Source organism: Trachurus trachurus (assembly GCF_905171665.1).
Source record: "Trachurus trachurus genome assembly, chromosome: 7".
Lineage (NCBI taxonomy): Eukaryota > Metazoa > Chordata > Actinopteri > Carangiformes > Carangidae > Trachurus > Trachurus trachurus.
This window is the reverse complement of record NC_139901.1, coordinates 1023737-1043519: the sequence shown is the minus strand read 5'-3', so window position 1 is coordinate 1043519 and position 19783 is coordinate 1023737. Positions and strand designations below refer to the sequence as shown.

Here is a 19783-nt window from a genome sequence, read left to right as displayed (position 1 = left end):
AACAGAAAACAACTCGTGTTCATTTCAATGATGCCAGCCAATCAGAGCCCTGCACTGTCCTTTGGCCCATCATGTTGTTTGCTGATGAGCGGGCAGTGATGTCACTGAGACCCTGCTGACATCTCATTGATCTCAGTGAGAAAAATAACTTATCAACCAACAATAGTAATAAAAACATTAAATGAATGTAAACTGCTGCCCTGACTCGCAGCAGTTTACCGAAGATGTATGGTATTACTGCGCAATATTTACAGTATTACTGTATTTTTACAGTATTTGTATTTATATTAACAGTATTGCAGTATACAGACTGAGTGTGTGACACATGCAGTAACCAGTTTCATACTTTCAGAATAAGAGTCTAACCTGTTTTCTGCAGAATCAGTTTGAACAGTCTGTTTTTGACAACACTGTATGTAATGGTAGATACTGTATTGTTTTGTTTTTTACTGTAATATGGCAGAAACACCAACTGTTAAGTTCCTCAAACTTTGCGAGCTACATCTTAAAAACGTTCTTCATCAGCATTTAATGTAAAACTAATTTATTTAAAATGGAACCTACTCTTTCTGTTACTGCAGATATTAACACTTTATAGTCTGCAACACTTCCTGTCTGACCTGTAAATTTAATAATTCATTAGGGATTTCACTAGTTACAGACCTGTTTCTTTTTAACACAAAAGTTTATCACTTGTGACATCATCACTCCCAATGATTGTGATGCCATTTTGCTGTAAATTGCTTTTTTTAATCAGCGATGTTTCTTTGTGAAAGTGAAACAGGGTTAACTGAGCTTCAGACACTGCAGGTGTTCAAACAGGTGACACACCTGACTGTTTCAAGGTGTTTCTATGACAACAAATTCTCATCATATAATTCCACTTTCCCAGGATCCTTTCAAAAGTCCCATCATCATCATCATCAACAACCTTTATTTATCCAGGCAAAAAAGTGCTAAGAAAACATTCTTATTGAAGCAACAGCCTGGTAGGAAGTCTTTAAAGTTGTAAATCTGTGCAGTGAAAATGGAAGACGCCTGTTCAGTAAGCTTTAAATTATTCACTCTTGTCTTCATCTCTTCATGTACTGAGGTGAAGCTCTATACTGTTCTGTGATTGGTTATTGTGTCTCTAGATTCCTTCTTCTTCTCTTGTTAGTGTTTACCTCCTATTCCCCAGCAGCATTTCCTCCTCCAGAAAAAAATCCTCATTTCCTGTCCTTTCAGTTTCCCTTTGTCAGACTCCACCTGCAGATGCAAACATCCCAGCCTCTGTGAGAACATCAGCACAGACTCGGCCCTGAGGCTGTCAGAAGAGCAGGCTCCTTCTCCTGGATGGACTGTTTGCTGAGAAGAAAGAAAAACTGGATTTTAATTAACAAGGTGAGAAATGTTTATTTAAATGTAACTTTTCCACGTGGAGCTGTTCTGTTACCTGTATTCTGTGTGTGTATGTGTGCGTGTGTGTTACCTGTGTCAGGTGTTGCTGTCGGTTTTGTTGCTTCTTTCTCCAGCTGGATCTCCGTCAGACTGAAGATGGACGTCGCTGAAACAACAATCATAAGATCATTGTGTGATGCTGTTGTACACAGTGACAGCACATAACTCAAAGGTTGTGTTAGACTTACTGTCGGGAAGTGACATCACTCTGTTCCCAAGGCTACTGAAGTAACGATGACTCAGCGACTCCACTGCAGAGATCCTCTTCTTCCCTTCAAACTACAGTTCAAAGTTTGAATTAAAACTTTATCATCAACTTCTTACAGTATTTTATTTTTTAGATACGATGTCACCTCCTGTTTGTGACACGTTTACTGACCTGGAGGAACTTTGACAACAGCTCCACTCCTTCAGTGCTGAGCCTGAACAACACACATGTCATGCACACACATACACACACAGTTATTTGGTGCATTATTGGATGGACACATCAATAATGCATAGGCTACATTTTATATCTGTGTGTAGCACTGTACCTGGGGGTGTGGTTGCTCAGTCTCTCTGCTCTGTATTGAGGGTAATTGTATGTCACAAACTCCTCATTAGAACTGACCCCAGGCCAGCTCTGCTCTGTCGGAGTACCTGCACAAAAACACATCAAATACAAATAAAAATAACACATCAGTTATATAAATACATCACATCCACATCCACTGCTCATAGAAAGTTAGGGATATTCGACTGGAAAATGTAAAAAGTTCATACTGCAGTGATATTATATGATGAAAGTAGGACATTTAAGTAAAAGTATGGAATGGTAATGTATTGAAACAAAAGTTAACAATGGTGGTGTGTTATAAACTCTTGTCTGTAACAACATCTCTGTCCCGTCTGTCCGTCCTGGGTGAGGGATCCCTCCTCTGTTGCTCACCCTGAGGTTTCTCCAGTTTTTCCCTGTTAAAAGGGTTTTCCATGGAGTTTTTCCTCAGTGGATGTGAGGGTCTAAGGACAGAGGATGTTGTTATGATGTCATGTAAAGCCCTTTGAGACAAACTGTTTGTAAAAATGGGCTATACAAATAAAATGGCCTTGCCTTAAGTTGGTGGGTATACCACAACAAAAAATGTCAATGTGTCAATAAGTTGTCATGTGACCAAAGGACATCCACTCTTCCAGTCTCTCTGGTCAACCTGCTGATGACACTCTGAGAATATCCTGTTTAAAGCCTTGCAGTGGCCAGGTACTGTTGATGGACTGTTATACAGGTGTGGTCTTGGTTTCATTTATGTCAGCCTGTTGAAGAGGACTGTTTCAATACAACCTGCCATTGAAGCAGAACATCTAGTGATGGATTCATGGATCAGACACTTGTTGGGATGTTTGTGGTTAAAGCAGAAGTAAGCGATCCGGTGGTTTTGGCTAACTTCCTGTCAGCCGATGGAGTTAGCAGTCCCCGCCCTCGTCCCTACGTCACCACATTCACACGCATCCCTTGGCTGCACACACAGAGAGGACTGCCCCTTTATGCCGTTCTCTCTCCTCATTGGATAAAGGTTGTAGGATACAAGGAAAGTTTTCTCCTCGGCTTACAGCAGAGCAGAGTGACTGACAGACCAAACACTCTATATAAGTGATTGCTATCAGAAGATAGAACTATTTAAGACTTATATTAACACAAACATTCCACTTACTTCTGCTTTAATATAAGTCTTAAATAGTTCTATCTTCCGACAGCAATCACTTATAGAGTGTTTGGTCTGAAACACGGGTCTGTCAGTCACTCTGCTCTGCTCTGAGCCGAGGAGAAAACTTTCTTTGTATCCTACAACCTTTATCCAATGAGGAGAGAGAACGGCATAAAGGGGCGGTCCTCTCTGTGTGTGCAGCCAAGGGATGCGCGTGAATGTGGTGACGTAGGGACAAGGGCGGGGACTGCTAACTCCATCTGCTGACTGGAAGTTAGCCAAAACCACCGGATCACTTACTTCTGCTTTAATCACCTTGTTAGATATATAGGCAAGGCAAGGCAATTTTATTTGTATAGCCCGTTTTTACAAACAGTTTGTCTCAACGGGCTTCACATGGCATCATAACAACATCCTCTGTTAGACCCTCACATCCACTGAGGAAAGACATAGAGAGATAACAGCAACAGTTGGACATGTGCATTCAAAAGTTTAGAGAAGGTCAAATGAATTAATTTATTTAATTTTTCATCTGAAAGCACGGTATCCCTAACTTTCTGTGAGCAGTGTGACAAACACTCATATACAAACACACTACACACTGCCTCCATGACCAAAAATGGAGAAGTTGACTGGTTCTCACCAAGCAGTTTGAAGATGAAATGAAGTTCCTCCTCCACAGTGGAACCAGGAAACAGAGGCCGACCTGTCGCCATCTCATAAAAGATACAACCAACACCCCTACAGACAGACAGACAGACAGACAGACAGACAGACAGACAGAAGAAACTCAATAGCTGGTCATAGTATCTCAGTCACCCTTTGTAGTAGCAGTGCAGGGCCGGTTCTAGGCAGGCATATATGAGGGGGCAGTCAGAAATGTGAAGGGGGCATCATGTGAACACATCATGCTCCAGCACTTTTCTTTCTCTGTGCTTATAGTAACTTCATTGAATTGGGTTGTTGGCTATGTGTCCAACCCCAACCTGGAGAAGTGGATTGCACTTTGTCAGGCCTCTACCTTCAGACCTGTCCAACTAGGGGCCGGGGGGCCAACCAGGGTCTTAGAGCCCAAATTTTTTACTGTCGTAATGCAAAGAGCCACATTATATGGGGGGTTAGGGGTGCATATACCTGAAGATGCATTGCAAACCCAGAGGGGGTGGAAAAAGGTGAGTAGCTAAACCCCTGTAGGGGGTTTGGGGGCATCCCCCCCAGAACATTTTTGTGATTTTAAAATGTGAGTGAAGCATTCTGGTGTACTCTGAGAAGAGGGGGGGGGTCTACTATGGTCAAGATTTACAACACTGAAAGGTAGTCTTATGAATACTAAAAAAAAGAGAAAAAAGAACAGAACATTTTAGAAAAGAACAGTGTCCCTTTTTCGGCGGATTTTTGTGCTACTGCAGATAATTTTGTCAACTTGTAATATACACATTTTTTGAGTATATTAAAATGTGCTTTCTCAACTTCTAAAATTTGGATTTGAGGGGGCAAGACATTTATTTGAGGGGGCGCTGCCCCCTCTTGCCCCTGCGTAGAGCCGGCCCTGTAGCAGTGCCCGTAGTACTAGAGTGTACTGCAGTGGTACTGCTGTAGTACCAGTACTGACCACATGTCGATGTGAGTGGAGTAGTCGGTGCTGCCCAGCAGGATGTCTGGTGGTCGGTACCACAGCGTCACCACCTCATTAGAGTACGTCTTAGTTGGGATGGACTTAGCTCGAGCCAAACCTGAAACACATTCAGACTGACTGAGTGACATCATCAGTACCTCAGTGACATCATTATGTAACATTCAAAAAATTATACAAACTGAAAAATGATTCCACAACAAACAGATATTATGGGTAAATGAAACCCCACCGGTCCTGCTCTGCTCCCACCTTGGGGGTCTCGGCCCTCAACCGGCCGGAGGTTAGAGTTTTGGTTACAACACTACTACCCCCCCCCCCCCCCCCCCCCCCCCTTATTTATTTATTTAGTCTTCTCTTTTTATCTCATTCTCTCTTTCGTCAATACTGACTACTGTCTTCTCTCCTGGTCCAAATATCTCACACAGAAACCAATCACACACACACGCGCGCACACACACAAAAGAAAAAATCTAAGATCACCTTTTTCTGTTTTGGTTTTGTTCTTCTTTTCTCTCTGTTCGTCTTGTTTGTTCTGTGCTGTTGTTGTTTGTTAATCTCCTTTGTTGCACCCCTGTATTATTTGATTATGTGTTCTCACTATATAAATAATATTTTTTTCCACTGACCCAAAAATCTTTTTCTAAAATTCCACCAGATAAAAACACTTGCAGAAAGAACATAAGATACAATGGAGCTTATTCACATCCAACTCAACTCCAAAGTCAGGCCTGCTCAGTCTCATCATTAGAACTGTGGTGTTTGTGTTATGTTATGAGTTGCACTGACAGATCCTTCACATTTGCCTTCATGTGGAAATGACGAACCTGAACCTGAACAGGACGGACTCACCAAAGTCTGCCAGTTTGAGCTCCCCCCGCTCGTTGATCAGCAGGTTTTGCGGTTTCAGGTCTCGATGGAGAACTTTTCTGCGGTGACAGTACGATAAACCTCGCAGCAACTGGAAGAGAAAGAGCTGAGGAGAGGAAAAAAAAACAGTCCAGTTCAGAGACGGGAAAATTGTAATCCTGACAAACAGAAGATAGGAGATGATCTGAGAGGAGAGATGATCTGTGGTGTGATGATGAGGTGATGCGGTGTGTTCATCAGCAAGCCAGGCTTCCTCACTTTGACGTTGTGAACATGGATCACGTTTCCACAGTCATCCAGGTACTGTTTCAGATCTTTGTCCTGAAACACACAGCAGACACACACATTTACCCACCATTACACACTCCATACACAAAGTAGTGTGTGCGTGCGTCTGACGTGTGTGTATCTCACCAGATACTCAAACACCAACGTGAGAGACTTCTGCGTGTGGATGATGTCATGGAGCGTGACGATGTTGGCGTGTTTCAGATCCTTCAACAGAGACACTGAGAGAGAAAACACAGGTGAATTGAGTACTCACCAGTACTGATACTGCAGTAATGATAGTTAGTTAGTTAGTTAGTTGCAACCTATAACTTCATGAAGGAGACTGAGGCTGTAAAGTTACATCACAAGATTTGGAGTAATGAGGTACAATCTGAACCATGATGATGATCTGAACATAACCACATTTGCTTTTAACTAGGGCTGGGACTCGATCAAAAAAATGTATCGAATTAATTAGAGGCTTTGTAATTAATTAAATTAAAATCAAAATTAAATTATCGCATTTTAATCGCATATAAATATTTGACCTGAGAACAGTGAGAAGCATTTTTTTTTCACATGGATTTTAGTATACCATTGAATGACTGAATACATAAGCTTAAGCATTCAAGGTGGTACTTAACCAAGACCAACAGACTAGGGATGCAAATTATCGATTCATTCATTAATCGATATTTGATACATACAGATTAAATGGTCTTTCCTTCCAATACACTATGATGATTACTGTAGTATTTAACTAGGCTACTTAAATCACAGTAGCATAAACTGATTTGTTGAACTCAGCCTGATATAAACATTAATAAAACTCAGTAACCAATCACACAGGCAGCTCCATGTTGTCCCTGTGTGATGTTCAGGGACAGGTCAGGATAGTCTGAAGACAGAGCTCTGAGGGTGAAGTCTTATCATAATGAGATGAGATGCACAGGTCATAGATATAGCGCTGCAGCTGAGCAATTAGCGCTATATAGCGCATTTAGCGTGCGCCCGTGTCTGTGTATCTATGTGCAGGCAGAGATCAGAGATGGTGTTTTAAATAACCATGCTAGCGTTTCACCAGCTCTCATCTCTGCCAGTCAGCCTCTCAAACTGCCGCCTCTCTCGCGTGCGAGCGCACCGCACGTAGACACACGTGAGAAAAAAAAAAAATTAGATTTTTTTTTTTTAATAAGTGCGATTAAAATGCGATAATATTTTTTTAACGCGTTAATTTTTGTGTAATTAATTAATCGTAATTAGCGTGTTAAAGTCCCGGCCCTACTTTTAACTTATGAGCCATCCAGAACTCCCAGGTCTTCAGACAGAGGCCTTTTATTAAGTCAGACCTGAAACTCAAGGCGTAGCAGCTTTTTATTATTAGACCCACCACTGTGGAACAGCCTTCCTGAAGACCTGAGAGCAGCTGCCAATGTGGACATCTTTAAAAGCAAATTAGATTTTACTTATAGGTTTCTCTATATTTCCTATCCTTTTATTTCTCTGTTTTAATTGGTTTAGTTTTTAGTCTGCTTAGCCAATTTATTGTATAATTTTAGTTATTTTGATAATGTCCGTGCACTAATGCTAACTTTTTAGTTCCTTTTATTTATTTGGTTTTATCCAGTCTCTGGTGTTTCCTCACAGCAAATTGTTGAGAGTAAGATAGCGCTTCAGTTGCCTTTCTTCAAGTACTTATGCATGTGTAATATGTGAGAGAAAGTGTGTGTGGGGGGTGTGTGTCTTTTGCTTTGTTTTGTTTGATTTTATGGTGTAAAGCACTTTGCACTGTGCAGCACTGTGCCACTTTTAATTTGTATGAAAAAAAAGCTCTACAAATAAAGTCTCATTGATTAAAAACCTGTTGCAGGTATCAGACCAACTTAGCCAGTAAAGGAAACAGACTCTCAACTCAGAGTCCACCTCAATGCCACAGTGCTGTAGTACCTTCTCTGATTGCAGTACATGGAGCTCCTTCTTCATGTTCCAGTCGAATTTCCTTCAGAGCCACAAGGTTTTCAGTCAGTTTGCTGCGCCCTTTATACACTGTAGCATAGGTCCCCTTCAAACAGACAGAGGTAGGTGAGAAAGAAAGGTTAGAGATGCAGACATATGAGAGAGGGACAGGTGAGAAAACAAACAGTTGATGGGATCAGGAGAACCACTGGGCCACAAGTTACAAAACTCATCTCTCTCAAAGAGAAACATAGGAGTTGGTTATTGATTCTGAGGAGCCACGCTGCTGCTGTGGAGTGGGTGAGCAGAGTGTCTACATCACACTCTGCTTCAGTGGTCAGGACAGCCCAGCAGGGTCTCTGCTCCGTCCTCATGCTAAACCACCTTTTACTGAGGCACCAATGAAGCATCCAGACCCCCATACATTGTCAGAACAAACAATTAAAAACTTCACTGAACTTCTGGAGATGAAAACAAACAAATATCATCATGCTGACAGGCCGTTGTGTCCTCACCTCTCCCAGTTTGTCCAGTTTGATGTAGGTCTCCAGTTTACCGAAACCAATCTCTGACTGCAGAAACACAGAGAGAGAGAGACCATCACATTTCCAACCACTGTACTTCTGCTACTTTTTAATTTTGCTTCAGATATCAACAATTTTCATACAATTATTGATCAGTTTGTTTCAATAATGATCCAGGAGACTAGGAAAGTTAAAATGGAAGAAAATGAAGGCCTTTCGTGTTCCAGAGGCTTTTTGTCAGCTGCATTTTGCTGCAGATGTGCCTCTCCAGATTGTCATGATGATGATTAAGCCACGCCCACTTGTACCACCAAATATAGACTTATATGGAGTTCCTTGTACCCAGGTCAGGTTTAGCAAATCTGACCTCTTTGGTTCAGAATCAAAATACCTCAGGGTTAGAACTCTAACAATCAACATGTTGAGTATCAGAAACACAATAAAACATACTGTAGAATCGAGTAGAAGCAGGCAGACATACCAGAGATACCCTACGCAGCCTCCTGCTGATTGGCTGTTCAAACAGAGCCGGCCCAATCAGATTAAACTTCTCCAGGTAATCGTCAGGAAGACGAATGTCAGCCGGCAGCGAGAGGCGCTTATTTATGTCCTGAAACACGAAAGGAGACAGTCAGACATACAGGACACAGACAGGAAACAACCAAACAGATAGTAAACAGTGAAATATGTAGAGGAACATATATACAGGACGACAGGATGGCCAGATGGCGGCTTAACACAACCTTATTGAAGAACGAGTCTTTCAGGAGACAATTTGAGGAAAAATGTACAGAATTTATACAGCTCAATAGGGGATCAGTGAGTGATCCTAAGATTCTCTGGGATGCCACGAAGGGATTTGTCCGAACAATGATATTTTATTTTATTCCAATCAAAAAAGAGATATTCTTCAGAAATTGCAGCAACTCGAATCTAAATATGCAGAATTGGATCACATATTGCAAAATAGTTATTCCAATAGCATATCCATATAATGAGAGACAGTTAAAAAATAAATAAATTCCTTGAATAGAGCTCAGTCAGAATTTCTCATGCACAGAGTAAGACAGAAATATTACTTCCATGGATCTAGACCTAGTCATCTGTTAGCTATGAAAATTCGATCTAGCGATCAGTTTGCTGACATTCCAACCATTAAATCTAAAGATGGGATGTTGGTAACAGAACCCAAGCAAATAAACTTGGTATTTCAATCATTTTATGCTCAGCACTATAAAGCTGAAGTATTGTATAATAAATCCACGTGTGATGCTTTCATCAATAATCTAGAATTACCCTGCTTGTCTGAAAAAGAAGCAAAGAGATTGGTGGAACCTATCCACCTTTTTCCGAACATCAAAAACGTAAGCCAGTTTTGCTCTTCAGGTGGAATTTTATGTTTACGTGGTTTCAGTAGTCGCGGTAAATGCACAGATTTTTTTTTTCTCTCAATGAAAATCTGTAAAACGCATGGATCATCACACCAGCTTTTAACAATGGATATCACACAAATTGACATCCATGTTAAAAGCCAGCGTTAATAGATCCATGCGTTTACCGCAACTATGACAACAACTGAAAACCATGGAAACATAACATACAATTCCAACAAAACCGGCTTCAAGTTTTGACCATAGATCACGTTCGGAAACTTGTGGATATCATTAGAAGAATTAGAACAAGCTGTGAAAGAGATGCAGGTAGGAAAGTCACCTGGATGATACATTATTCTATAGTAAAGAGGTCATTTTCTAGGAATATTAATATTGCTTTAATATCCCTATTATTAAAAAAAGACAAGGACGCAACGGAATGTAGCAATTATAGACCTCTTTCATTACTGAACAGTGATGTGAAGATATATGCCAAGGTACTTGCCCGCAGACTACAGGTTTATATGACTACACTAGTTCACTGCGATCAAACAGGTTTTATTAAATCCCACCTGGCTAGTGACAATGTTAGACGACTGCTACATATTGTGGATTCAGTGGGCAATAGTAATTCAGCAGTGTTGTCTCTGGATGCAATGAAAGCATTTGACCGCTTAGAGTGGTCCTACCTATGGTCTGCACTAGAGAAAATGGGATAGGTGAGGGCTTTATATCAATGATTAAAGTCTTCTTATCTAATCCATCTGCAATGGTTCTGACAGGGAAAAAATGCTCGTCTTTATTTGATGTTTCCAGGTCATCAAGACAGGGCTGTCCACTGAGTCCAGTGGGTCACTTGAGCCACTGGCCCAAGCAGTGCGCCAAGCAGATAATATCCGTCCAATCTCGATTCATGATACCCAACATTCTATATCTTTATATGCTGACGATATATTACTGTTTTTGGAGGATATAACTAATTCCATCCCTCCATTGATTTCTATCTTTGATTATTCTGGTAGTATATCTGGTTTTAAGATCAACTGGCAGAAATCAGCGCTGCTACCACTATTACCAAATAATGTTGGTGTAGTGTAGCCTCGTAAACCAGCCGCTCCCGGAAATGCATTTCATTTCATTTCTGAGGGAGAGTCTGGCCTCATCCCCGTTGTAAGCGTTTGGGGTGGGCGGGAGTAGTAGCGTTGACAGACAACCCCATTCAGCCAATCAGCACGTTGGTGTAGTGACGGGGCTTTGCACCAGTCGGTTCCTGATTGGCCAACGTGCTGTGTCAATCACAGCGGCGACGCTGATTGGCTCGGCCTTCTGAGGGTTTCAGGCCAAACGCTTACAACGGGGATGAGGCCAGACTCTCCCTCAGAAATGAAGTGAATTGCATTTCCGGGAGCGGCTGGTTTACGAGGCTAGGTGTAGTGACCAATATACTCATATTCCCATTACCGGTATCTTGGGATAGAGATATATGCTTCTCTTAAATCTATTGTAAAGAACAACTTTATGGGTGTCTTTAAGAAAATCACGTATGAATTTGGACAGATGGAAGACTACCAAATTCATTGCAGGCTCGTAAAGCTATTATCAAGATGAATGTGATATACCGAGAGTTAATTTTGTAAGTTCTATGATACTGCTTGCTCCCCCAGCGGGAAGCTGGGAAAAATTACACAAAGATATCAACAGATCTATCTGGAGGGGCAAGAGGCTTCGTCTGAAAACTCCAATCATCCAGTGAAATAGACGGGATGGAGGGTTGTCTTTGCTCAACTTTAAATTTTACTCTTGGGCTTTTACCCTTCGCTCACTTACTGTTTGGTTTAATCCCACAGCCAATATTTCGTGGCACCCATTAGAAGAAAATATAGTGCATCCTTGGTCTCTCAGAGAAGTTATTTTATCTAACTTACCAACCAAAATGTGCAAGTTAAAATTTGGCCCAATTATATTTCACTTGATCTCAATCTGGCGTTGTGTGGAAAAGCTATGTAACATTACAACGCAATGGCATTCAAACACCCTAATTTTTAATAATTTCAATCTACGAATTGGGGGTACACCCATCCAATTCCCACAATGGGGAGATTGGGACTCATTCATCTCCCTAGTGATATCTATGATGGAAATTGCCTGCGCACATTTCAACACATTAAATCTAGTTTTAATTTACAGAACACATCTTTCTTTTTTTACTTACAGATTAGAGCCACACTTAAGGCACAAGGATTACCAAGTGGTGCCAAGTTATTTGAACATCCCTTGACTGAGTTAATAGATAAGTTACAAACAAGGGGTGTGGTCTCTGCTATATATCAATATATTTTAAAGAAATCATATAAGCCTTTAAGTTTAGATGCAGTATGGGGTAGGGACATATCAGATTGGGATCCAAACTTTGACTGGAATGATGTATGGACTAACGTTATCTCATCTTCCAGGAACCCAGATCACCAATTTATTCATGATCAATTTGTGCACAGAACTTATCTTACACCCTGCAAGCTCCTGGAAAATCCTGGATAGCTCATCATGTACTTCATGTTCACAGAATAAGCCAGGGACTTTCATGCATATGGTCTGGGAATGCAAACCTGCCACCGAATTTTAGCAGCAGGTTGCAACAAACACTTATATTAAATAATCTATCCGCAATCAATTTACCACAGTGTCAAAAACAAATGCTACTTGCTGGCCTAACAGCAACAAAAAAGATAATTGCAATAAGATGGAAACCACCGCACACACTTAACATCTCCTTTTCTTGATATTATCTAAATGTTAACATTTCCATGTTTCCCACATTCTGTGTCATAAACTATAAACTGTCTTCTTGTGTAACAACATCTATTGCACGTCTGTCCGTCCTGGGTGAGGGATCCCTCCTCTGTTGCTCACCCTGAGGTTTCTCCAATTTTTCCCTGTTAAAAGGGTTTTCTATGGAGTTTTTCCTCAGTCGATGTGAGAGTCTAAGGACAGAGGATGTTGTTGTGATGCCATGTAAAGCCCTTTGAGACAAACTGTTTGTAAAAATGGGCTATACAAATAAGATTGCCTTGCCTATTTGGAAATATCTACAGCCCAAATTCATAATGCAAAGCAACAAAATATCTTATCTTGGCACATGGCAGGATTGCTGGACTAGACAATTGGGAGGCAGAGAGACAGAGAACAGTCAGAGTGGTAGGTGTGTAGACAGGTGATTGTGTGTGTGTATTATGGGTGGGTATTGCCAAGGACCTCACGATACGATAGGCATCACGATACTTGAGTCACGATACGATACGATATTGCGATATCCATATATCCACATTTTGCGATATATTGCGATACTCCACGATATTATACATAGTTCACTGAAAAATGTAAAAGGCATTATGCATCTTAAAATCCGAGTTGTATGTACATCAGATGATAGTGATAATTTATGGGACAAACTGAGTCAAAACAATGTAATTCAAATTATCCATGCCATTTTATACAAGTGCAAGTTACAACAACATATTTGCATGTACAACACACTGTCTGAGGTAGCAGTACAGTGACACCTCGCGGAGCAGAGGTGCGGAAGTCGTACTGGATTTACGTCTGAAACATGATTTATTATTTGAAAAAAAAAAAAAATTTGAAATTTTTGTTTTTGAAAAAAATATTGATATTTAAATATTGAATATCGATATCGTATCGCGATATAAAGTATCGTGATATATTGCCATATCGATATTTTTGCCCACCCCTAGTGTGTATGTGTGTGTGTACCTCAGTAGAGATCTTCTTGTTCCTCAGTCTGACTCTAACTGGACTCTGGACGTCATCTGAGGAAGAAGCTGGATCACTTTCTCCATCTGAACTCATCTTCACATCTTCATGGACGATCTCTGAAAACACACACACAGTGATAAACAACAGGGAACTTAATCTCACTATTCTATTAGTATTCGTAGACAGGCATTTGTGGTCCTTGTACCCAGTCTGTTGGTGTGGTTCAGGTAGGAGCTCAGGCTGCGCCCCAGGCCTCGGGGTTTCCTCAGTGAGCTGCTGTACGACTGGAGGAGAGACTGAACAGAAGAAGAAGAACCTCGAACCTTCAAACCACCAGAGGAACGAAGAGACACCTCTGAGTGAAGAAGAACAACAAGAAGAAGAAGGTGAAGATCATCAAGTCATCAGTGCTGATCTTTCAGGCTTTAAACTCAACTTTACTGACAGTGCAGGAAAAAAAAAGTATCCTGTGATGTTCCTGCTGATCGCACCTGTCTGTGTCTGTGTGTGTGTGAGTGAGTTACCTGAGTCACTGTGTGATGTCACTTCCTGGTTGATGGTGTCACTCAGCGTCCTCTCCCCTCCCCCGGCCCCTCCCCTTCCCAGAGTAAGTGACAGCTGCCGTTTGATTTTCCTCATCCTCTCCATGAGTGGGGGCCGGGGGGGCAGAGGGGGGCGTGACGCTGAGGGAGGCGGGGCAGCCAGCCTGGATTCCACACCTAGATATAACAAAGGAAATAAAACGCCAAATGTCAAAGTGTCCACTATGTCAGGGCCTGTCCCAATATGCACACTCGATCACACTTACACACTTGGGCACAGTCAGTGCGCAAGTGTGTCCCGTTTCTCCAACGACCGAAAGTGCAGCGCGCTTGATTTGCACTTTACCCACACTTAAAGTAAGACCAACCCGAGCGGTATTTGGCCAAGTATAAATCCCACAATGCACCACGGTGAAGTCCGCCGTCACCGGGAGCCACAAGCCACGTTTAGGAATACGATTGAATTCATTTCAATAAAATGAAATTAACTTTCTATCTCAGAATTATGACTTTTTAATGTCATATATTCATCATGCTCTGTTCATGTTTTTATTTTTTCGTTTTTCTTGTTTGTTTTACATAGTTGGGTTTATACATTTATGATTTGAATCTTGCGCATAGAGACACTTTTGGAGTAGATGAGACTGTGATCCAGCAGCACTGTTTATTAAAGCTGTTGCTGTGTGTGTGTGTCGTAGTTGTGCTAGTGTGCGCAATGGCACAGGCTGCACTTGTCAAGTGTGTCCTGATTGCTTTTAAATCTCCCCCCACACGCTTGGCCACTTAATCCATGCTTGCACACTATATGTAAATATACGTTCCGCCGGCAAAACGTCACCAAAGTGTGTGTGTAACCAAGCGCACTGAGCCAAGTGTGGAGACATGGGACAGGCCCTCAGAGTCTGGGGGGCTTCTGTTGATGTGATTCATTATTAAAGGGATAGTTCAACATTTTGGCAAATTGGCCCATTGCCATAATCCCTATAGTTTTAGCACTAAGTTTGTTACCTTTAATTGTCAGTGCAAGCTATTTTTAGAACGGTGGAGCAGAGCCACGAGCTGCTCAGAGCTACGCTACGGAGCCTACGGAGGCTAATGGGATTTCTTGGTTTTCCTCATAAAACTCATCAAATAGGCTACACAATCCAACAACTCCAAAACGCTCTGGTGGACAAGTTGTGACCTGCACATTCACCACGCTATGAGATAATAATGCAGAGTTGTTTTCGAGGCAAATGCAGAGACTGTTTGCTGAAAAACTGTCCCTTTGGCATTTTGGAATTTGCATAATCCCACCCCTACCTGCGAATAGAGAGCCTAAGCGGAAGCAGGAAGTAATATCGCCATGGGACCTCATCTCGGAAAAAGTCTCCACATAAGTGAACGGTAGTCAAAGATTTATTTCGTGATCCGATGGAATTGTCCCATGAGAAAAAAGAAAAAAACAACCTCTACCTGTTTAAAACATCACGATTCATGCCGAGAAATCAGCAGTTTGTTGTAAAACAGCAACAGAAGAATGTATTTAGTGTGAAGACGCTCTACGGACTACAGATCTGGTGTCCCACAAAAAATACCTCACCAACTGACACGGGAAAGGGCGCCATGGTGACGTCACCTACGCGACTTGTAGTCTTTCTGGTTACGGATTCTTCTGAATTTTATTTTACAATAGTTTTACAACAAACTGCTGATTTCTCGGCATGAAACCTGATGTTTTAAACAGGTAGAGGACATATTTTTTTCTCATGGCACAATTCAATCGGATCACGAAATAAAACTTTGACTCGTTCACGAAAGTATGGACGTAGCGTCCGTGACGTCACCCATTGGTTTTGGGGAGTCGTTTTTGTGACTCAAATATGGCGGCCTGAACAGCGCCACGTTGGATTGGCCGGCCGAGAACCCGCCCACTGGCCTCGAAGCAGCTGTCCACGGAGCTGCCTGGACCTGTCACTCAACGTTTCCGCGCCCTAATTGGCCAGAGTTTTAACCTAATAACAGTAAAACGGTAGAGTTAAAAAAAAATTCACCCCCCTCAGAGTGTGTGCGGGGGTAGAAACTATCGATTGAGACATGGGGGTCTATGGAGAATGCTGCTTTCTGACACCAGCCCCCAGAGGAAGCCGAGGGGATTGCAGTTTTTTGAACGCAGAAGTGAGCTTCACTTCTCAGACCGACAACTGCCCCCTTGGTTCACTTACATGGAGACTTTTTCCGAGTTGAGGTCCCGCGGCGACCGTTACTTCCTGCTTCCGCTTAAGCCTGGTTTATGCTTCTGCGTCGCGGCGATGGCGTAGCTACGCCATTGACGCGGACCCCTACGCGGACCCTACGCGGTAGCCTGACGTGAAAGGTTGCTTCGACGCGTCGCGACGCGAACCACAAGGACTGTGATTGGTCCGCTCAGAACGTCAGTGTGGTAATTCACCCGCTCAGCCTCGATTGGTCAGACAGACCACCTCCGCAAACGTCTTCTCCGTCACCTGCGCTTCAACATTTGCAATAAAAGCGTTTGTTTTTCAGTTGCCATTGTTTAAACTTTACTGTGACCAGAAGCAACGCGTTCCCTCGACGCAGAACTTTGAATGCTCAACAACGGCGTCGGGTCTACGCCGTAGGTCTGCAGTCGCCGCGACGCAGAAGCATAAACCAGGCTTTAGGCTCACTATACTGGTACCGGTAGAGGGGGCGGGGCAAGCAGTGGTTCATTTGCATTTAAAGGGACAGGCACTGAAACCAGCCGTTCTGAACAGGGCTGTTTAGAGAGGATGAAAAGAGCTGTGATGTTTGATCCATGGGGGATTTTGACCAACGCATGTCACAGACATGTCTTTAAGACACCTGGGAACTATTTTAATTTGTGGAAAAGGGGCAGAATATGTCTCCTTTAATAAAGTTGTGTTAACAGGCGACCAACACACACTGCAGCTGTTTGCTCTATCCACCTCTCCACAGTTAGCACTGACTCCCCCCCACACACGAGGCCCATCACAGGGATCCATCATCACCACCCAGCTGCAACACAGACCCACTGTTTGATCATGTGACTTATAAAATGCTGCGATCCGTTCCCCCTCTCTGTGAAATAACAAGTGGACAACAACAGTCTTCATTCCTCTGGTTTAGCCCCCTAACCATAAAACCAAGGTCAGCTGCTGGCTAAATACATAAGAACATGTATTTGTGTTACCTAGTGTGTGTGTGCTGTTGATTTATTTACTTTATCAACCACTGTGGTGCCTCTCTCTGCTGATTCATTTCACTGTGTCCCCTCACACGCACCCACAGAGCTCACAGTGGTGGTGGTGATGACGATGATGATGATTATGATGATGGATGCTGAAAAACTGTAAATCTTAAGCTTGCCTGCCCTGAACCGAAAGCCTCAGGTAGAACTGTGCTCTCATCTCATCTCATCTCATCTCATCTCATCTGTTGGACTTTATCAATCCAATGACCACTGACAGTAACCCATCTCAGTACCTGTCCCATCTCCAACACAAATAGTTGAAAGCTGGGAACATTTGTAGCAAAGAGACACTGCTGTTCCTGCCTGGGACTGATGAGGCTGTTTACCAAGAAGGCTGCTGCATCATCGGAGCATCTCTATGGATTAGAGGATTTATTTTAGCAAAAATGTATTTGTAATTAAAAAACGGATCGATGGGCCATCTGAAGTGATTAATGGGCCAGAGTTGGTCCATAGTACACAGTGTACTATACATGTGAGTAATTGTACAGTGTATTGCAAGTGAATATAGATTGTACACAGTGTTTACATCTAGTATAAGGTATAATCAGTGTATTATGTGTGAGTATATTGATTGAACACAGTGTACTATATCTGAGTATAGTGTGTACACGGTGTATTACAATGTAAGTACAGGGTGTAGGCAGTACACTACATGTGAGTACAGTGAAGAAAGAAGAGAAGAGGTGAATGATGGATCCATTCATGGAAACATTCAAATCAAACACAACACTTACTGAACACTAGCAGAGTGCATCTGACACAAGGCTGTGGAGCTGACATGTAACACCTGACAGATAAGCTAAAGCTATCATTACATCACATCACGGTTTACCTTTACATTAATTAGGAAGTCTAACGTTACATGACTGTGTCAGTATAAGCCCTAGATAACAGCAGCTAACAGTTAGCTACAGCTAACAACAGCTAACAGGATGTTTATGTTAACCTGGTGATTCTTTCTGGTACTGTGTGTGTGTGTGTGTGTGTGTGTGTGTGTGTGTGTGTGTGTGTGTGTGTGTGTGTGTGTGTGTGTGTGTGTGTGTGTGTGTGTGTGTGTGTGTGTGTGTGTGTGTGTGTGTGTGTGTGTGTGTGTTCTGCATTATCCGGTACTGTCTACGTTCTGCGTTCTCTAGTCCTCTAGGTTCTGTGTCCTCTCTCTCTCCGGTGCTGTCTATGTCCTGTGGTTTGTGTCCTCTCCCTGGTACTATGTTCTCTTTGTGGCACGGGCTATGTCCTGTGCTCTCTGGTACTGCCTTACTGCCTGTGTTTCCTCTGTGTGCTACTGTAAACGTTCCGTGTCCTTTCTCTGGTGCTGTCTATGTTCTGTGTTGTCTGGTACTGCCTGTGTTCTGTGGTATCTCTGGGGTACCGTCTATGATCTGTGGCCTCTCTCTGGTTCCGTCTGTGTGTTGTCTTTCTGGTACTGTCTCTTCATGTTTTGTGTCTTCTCTCTGGCACCGTCTATGTCCTGTGTTTTATCTCTGGTACTGCCTAGGTTCTGCATTCTGTCTGTGGTACTGTCTACGTTCCGCGTGTATTTTCTCTACTGGTGTGTGAGGAGGGACCCGTCTATTTGCTTCAGTGAATGTCCTCAGTCAGTGTGTTATAAATACCAGCGGAGGCAGTCGCCCCGTTAACGGCTCCGTCAGTCTTTAGTAAAAACGGTTTCCCGATCCCGCGGGGCTCGGCAGTAAGGCTTACTCACCGGGAAGCTTTGTCCCGGTCGGTCCCGGGTTGTCTTTGGCTCGGTTCAGTCTGACAGGTTTCTGGGTTTTCCTGGCTCCCAGTAATCTGCAGCCATGTTGCTGCTCCGCTCAGACCCGCTAACTCCGGTGCGTCCTGAGGTAGACATCAACCGCACCGTCCTTACGTCACTGCACGGCACCCCCGGCACGTGCCCTCCATTGGTCCTCATTATCAGTATTAAGAAACACTGAGAATAAAACCCCTTCTGATGTTAAATGGACTTGATGTAATGGATTCAAAATGTAACAACAAACATATACGTAATATTTTTTATGAAAAGAGGAAAATTACTCCACGAGGGAAAGCATTTTGGGATAACATCTTTATGGACACTGACTGGAAGAAGGCCTGGACTTTGCCTTATAAGTTTTGTATTTCCAATAAAATAAAAGAGGTTCACATCAACATTTTACACACTATATATCCAACAAATCTATAATATTTCTCTAAATTTTTAGATATTGAAAACAAATGCAGTTTTTGCAATACGGAACCAGAATCCTTAACTCATTTATTCTTCCACTGTGCTCAATCTATCAACTTTTGGACTCAACTTGAACAATATATAGTGTGTAAAATCAAGATAAACATTATAATTGACTGCAAAAGTGTGATTATGTTTTTTGTCCATGAAGAAAAGGACATCACCCTTATTATAAACTTATTCATTTTGTATGGCAAATTTCACATACATAAATGTAAACACTCCAAAAC

General features: G+C 42.3%; 1 protein-coding gene across 2 annotated transcripts; it reads right to left on the bottom strand.

Moving 5' to 3' along the window:
* Window positions 1–383: 383 nt before the first annotated feature.
* On the bottom strand, window positions 384–19174 carry cdk16 (cyclin dependent kinase 16). 2 transcript variants are annotated; one of them, XM_083976025.1, is made up of 17 exons: window positions 19029–19174; window positions 14050–14244; window positions 13731–13880; window positions 13523–13641; window positions 8860–8988; window positions 8370–8426; window positions 7846–7960; window positions 6043–6137; window positions 5887–5949; window positions 5611–5734; window positions 4738–4858; window positions 3769–3866; window positions 1977–2082; window positions 1820–1862; window positions 1629–1719; window positions 1472–1546; window positions 384–1347 (listed from the first exon to the last, which is right to left on the bottom strand). In XM_083976025.1, exons 2-17 carry the CDS (start codon window positions 14171–14173, stop codon window positions 1310–1312), a joined length of 1548 nt encoding a protein of 515 aa, XP_083832151.1. In that variant the 5' UTR covers window positions 14174–14244; window positions 19029–19174; the 3' UTR covers window positions 384–1309. The 2 variants fall into 2 exon arrangements, with proteins under 2 accessions (XP_083832151.1, XP_083832152.1); XM_083976026.1 differs by lacking the exon at window positions 5887–5949 and having other exon boundaries at window positions 5611–5719.
* Window positions 19175–19783: the final 609 nt, after the last annotated feature.

Excerpts from the sequence above, each read along its gene's own strand:
- cdk16 (XM_083976025.1), bottom strand. The coding sequence starts at position 14,173 with ATGGAGAGGATGAGGAAAATCAAACGGCAGCTGTCACTTACTCTGGGA. Across the intron at positions 5,950-6,042 it reads CGTTGGTGTTTGAGTATCTG|GACAAAGATCTGAAACAGTA; the intron begins GTGAGATACACA and ends TGTGTGTTTCAG. Across the intron at positions 2,083-3,768 it reads TTTCATCTTCAAACTGCTTG|GTACTCCGACAGAGCAGAGC; the intron begins GTGAGAACCAGT and ends GTTTTTGTGCAG.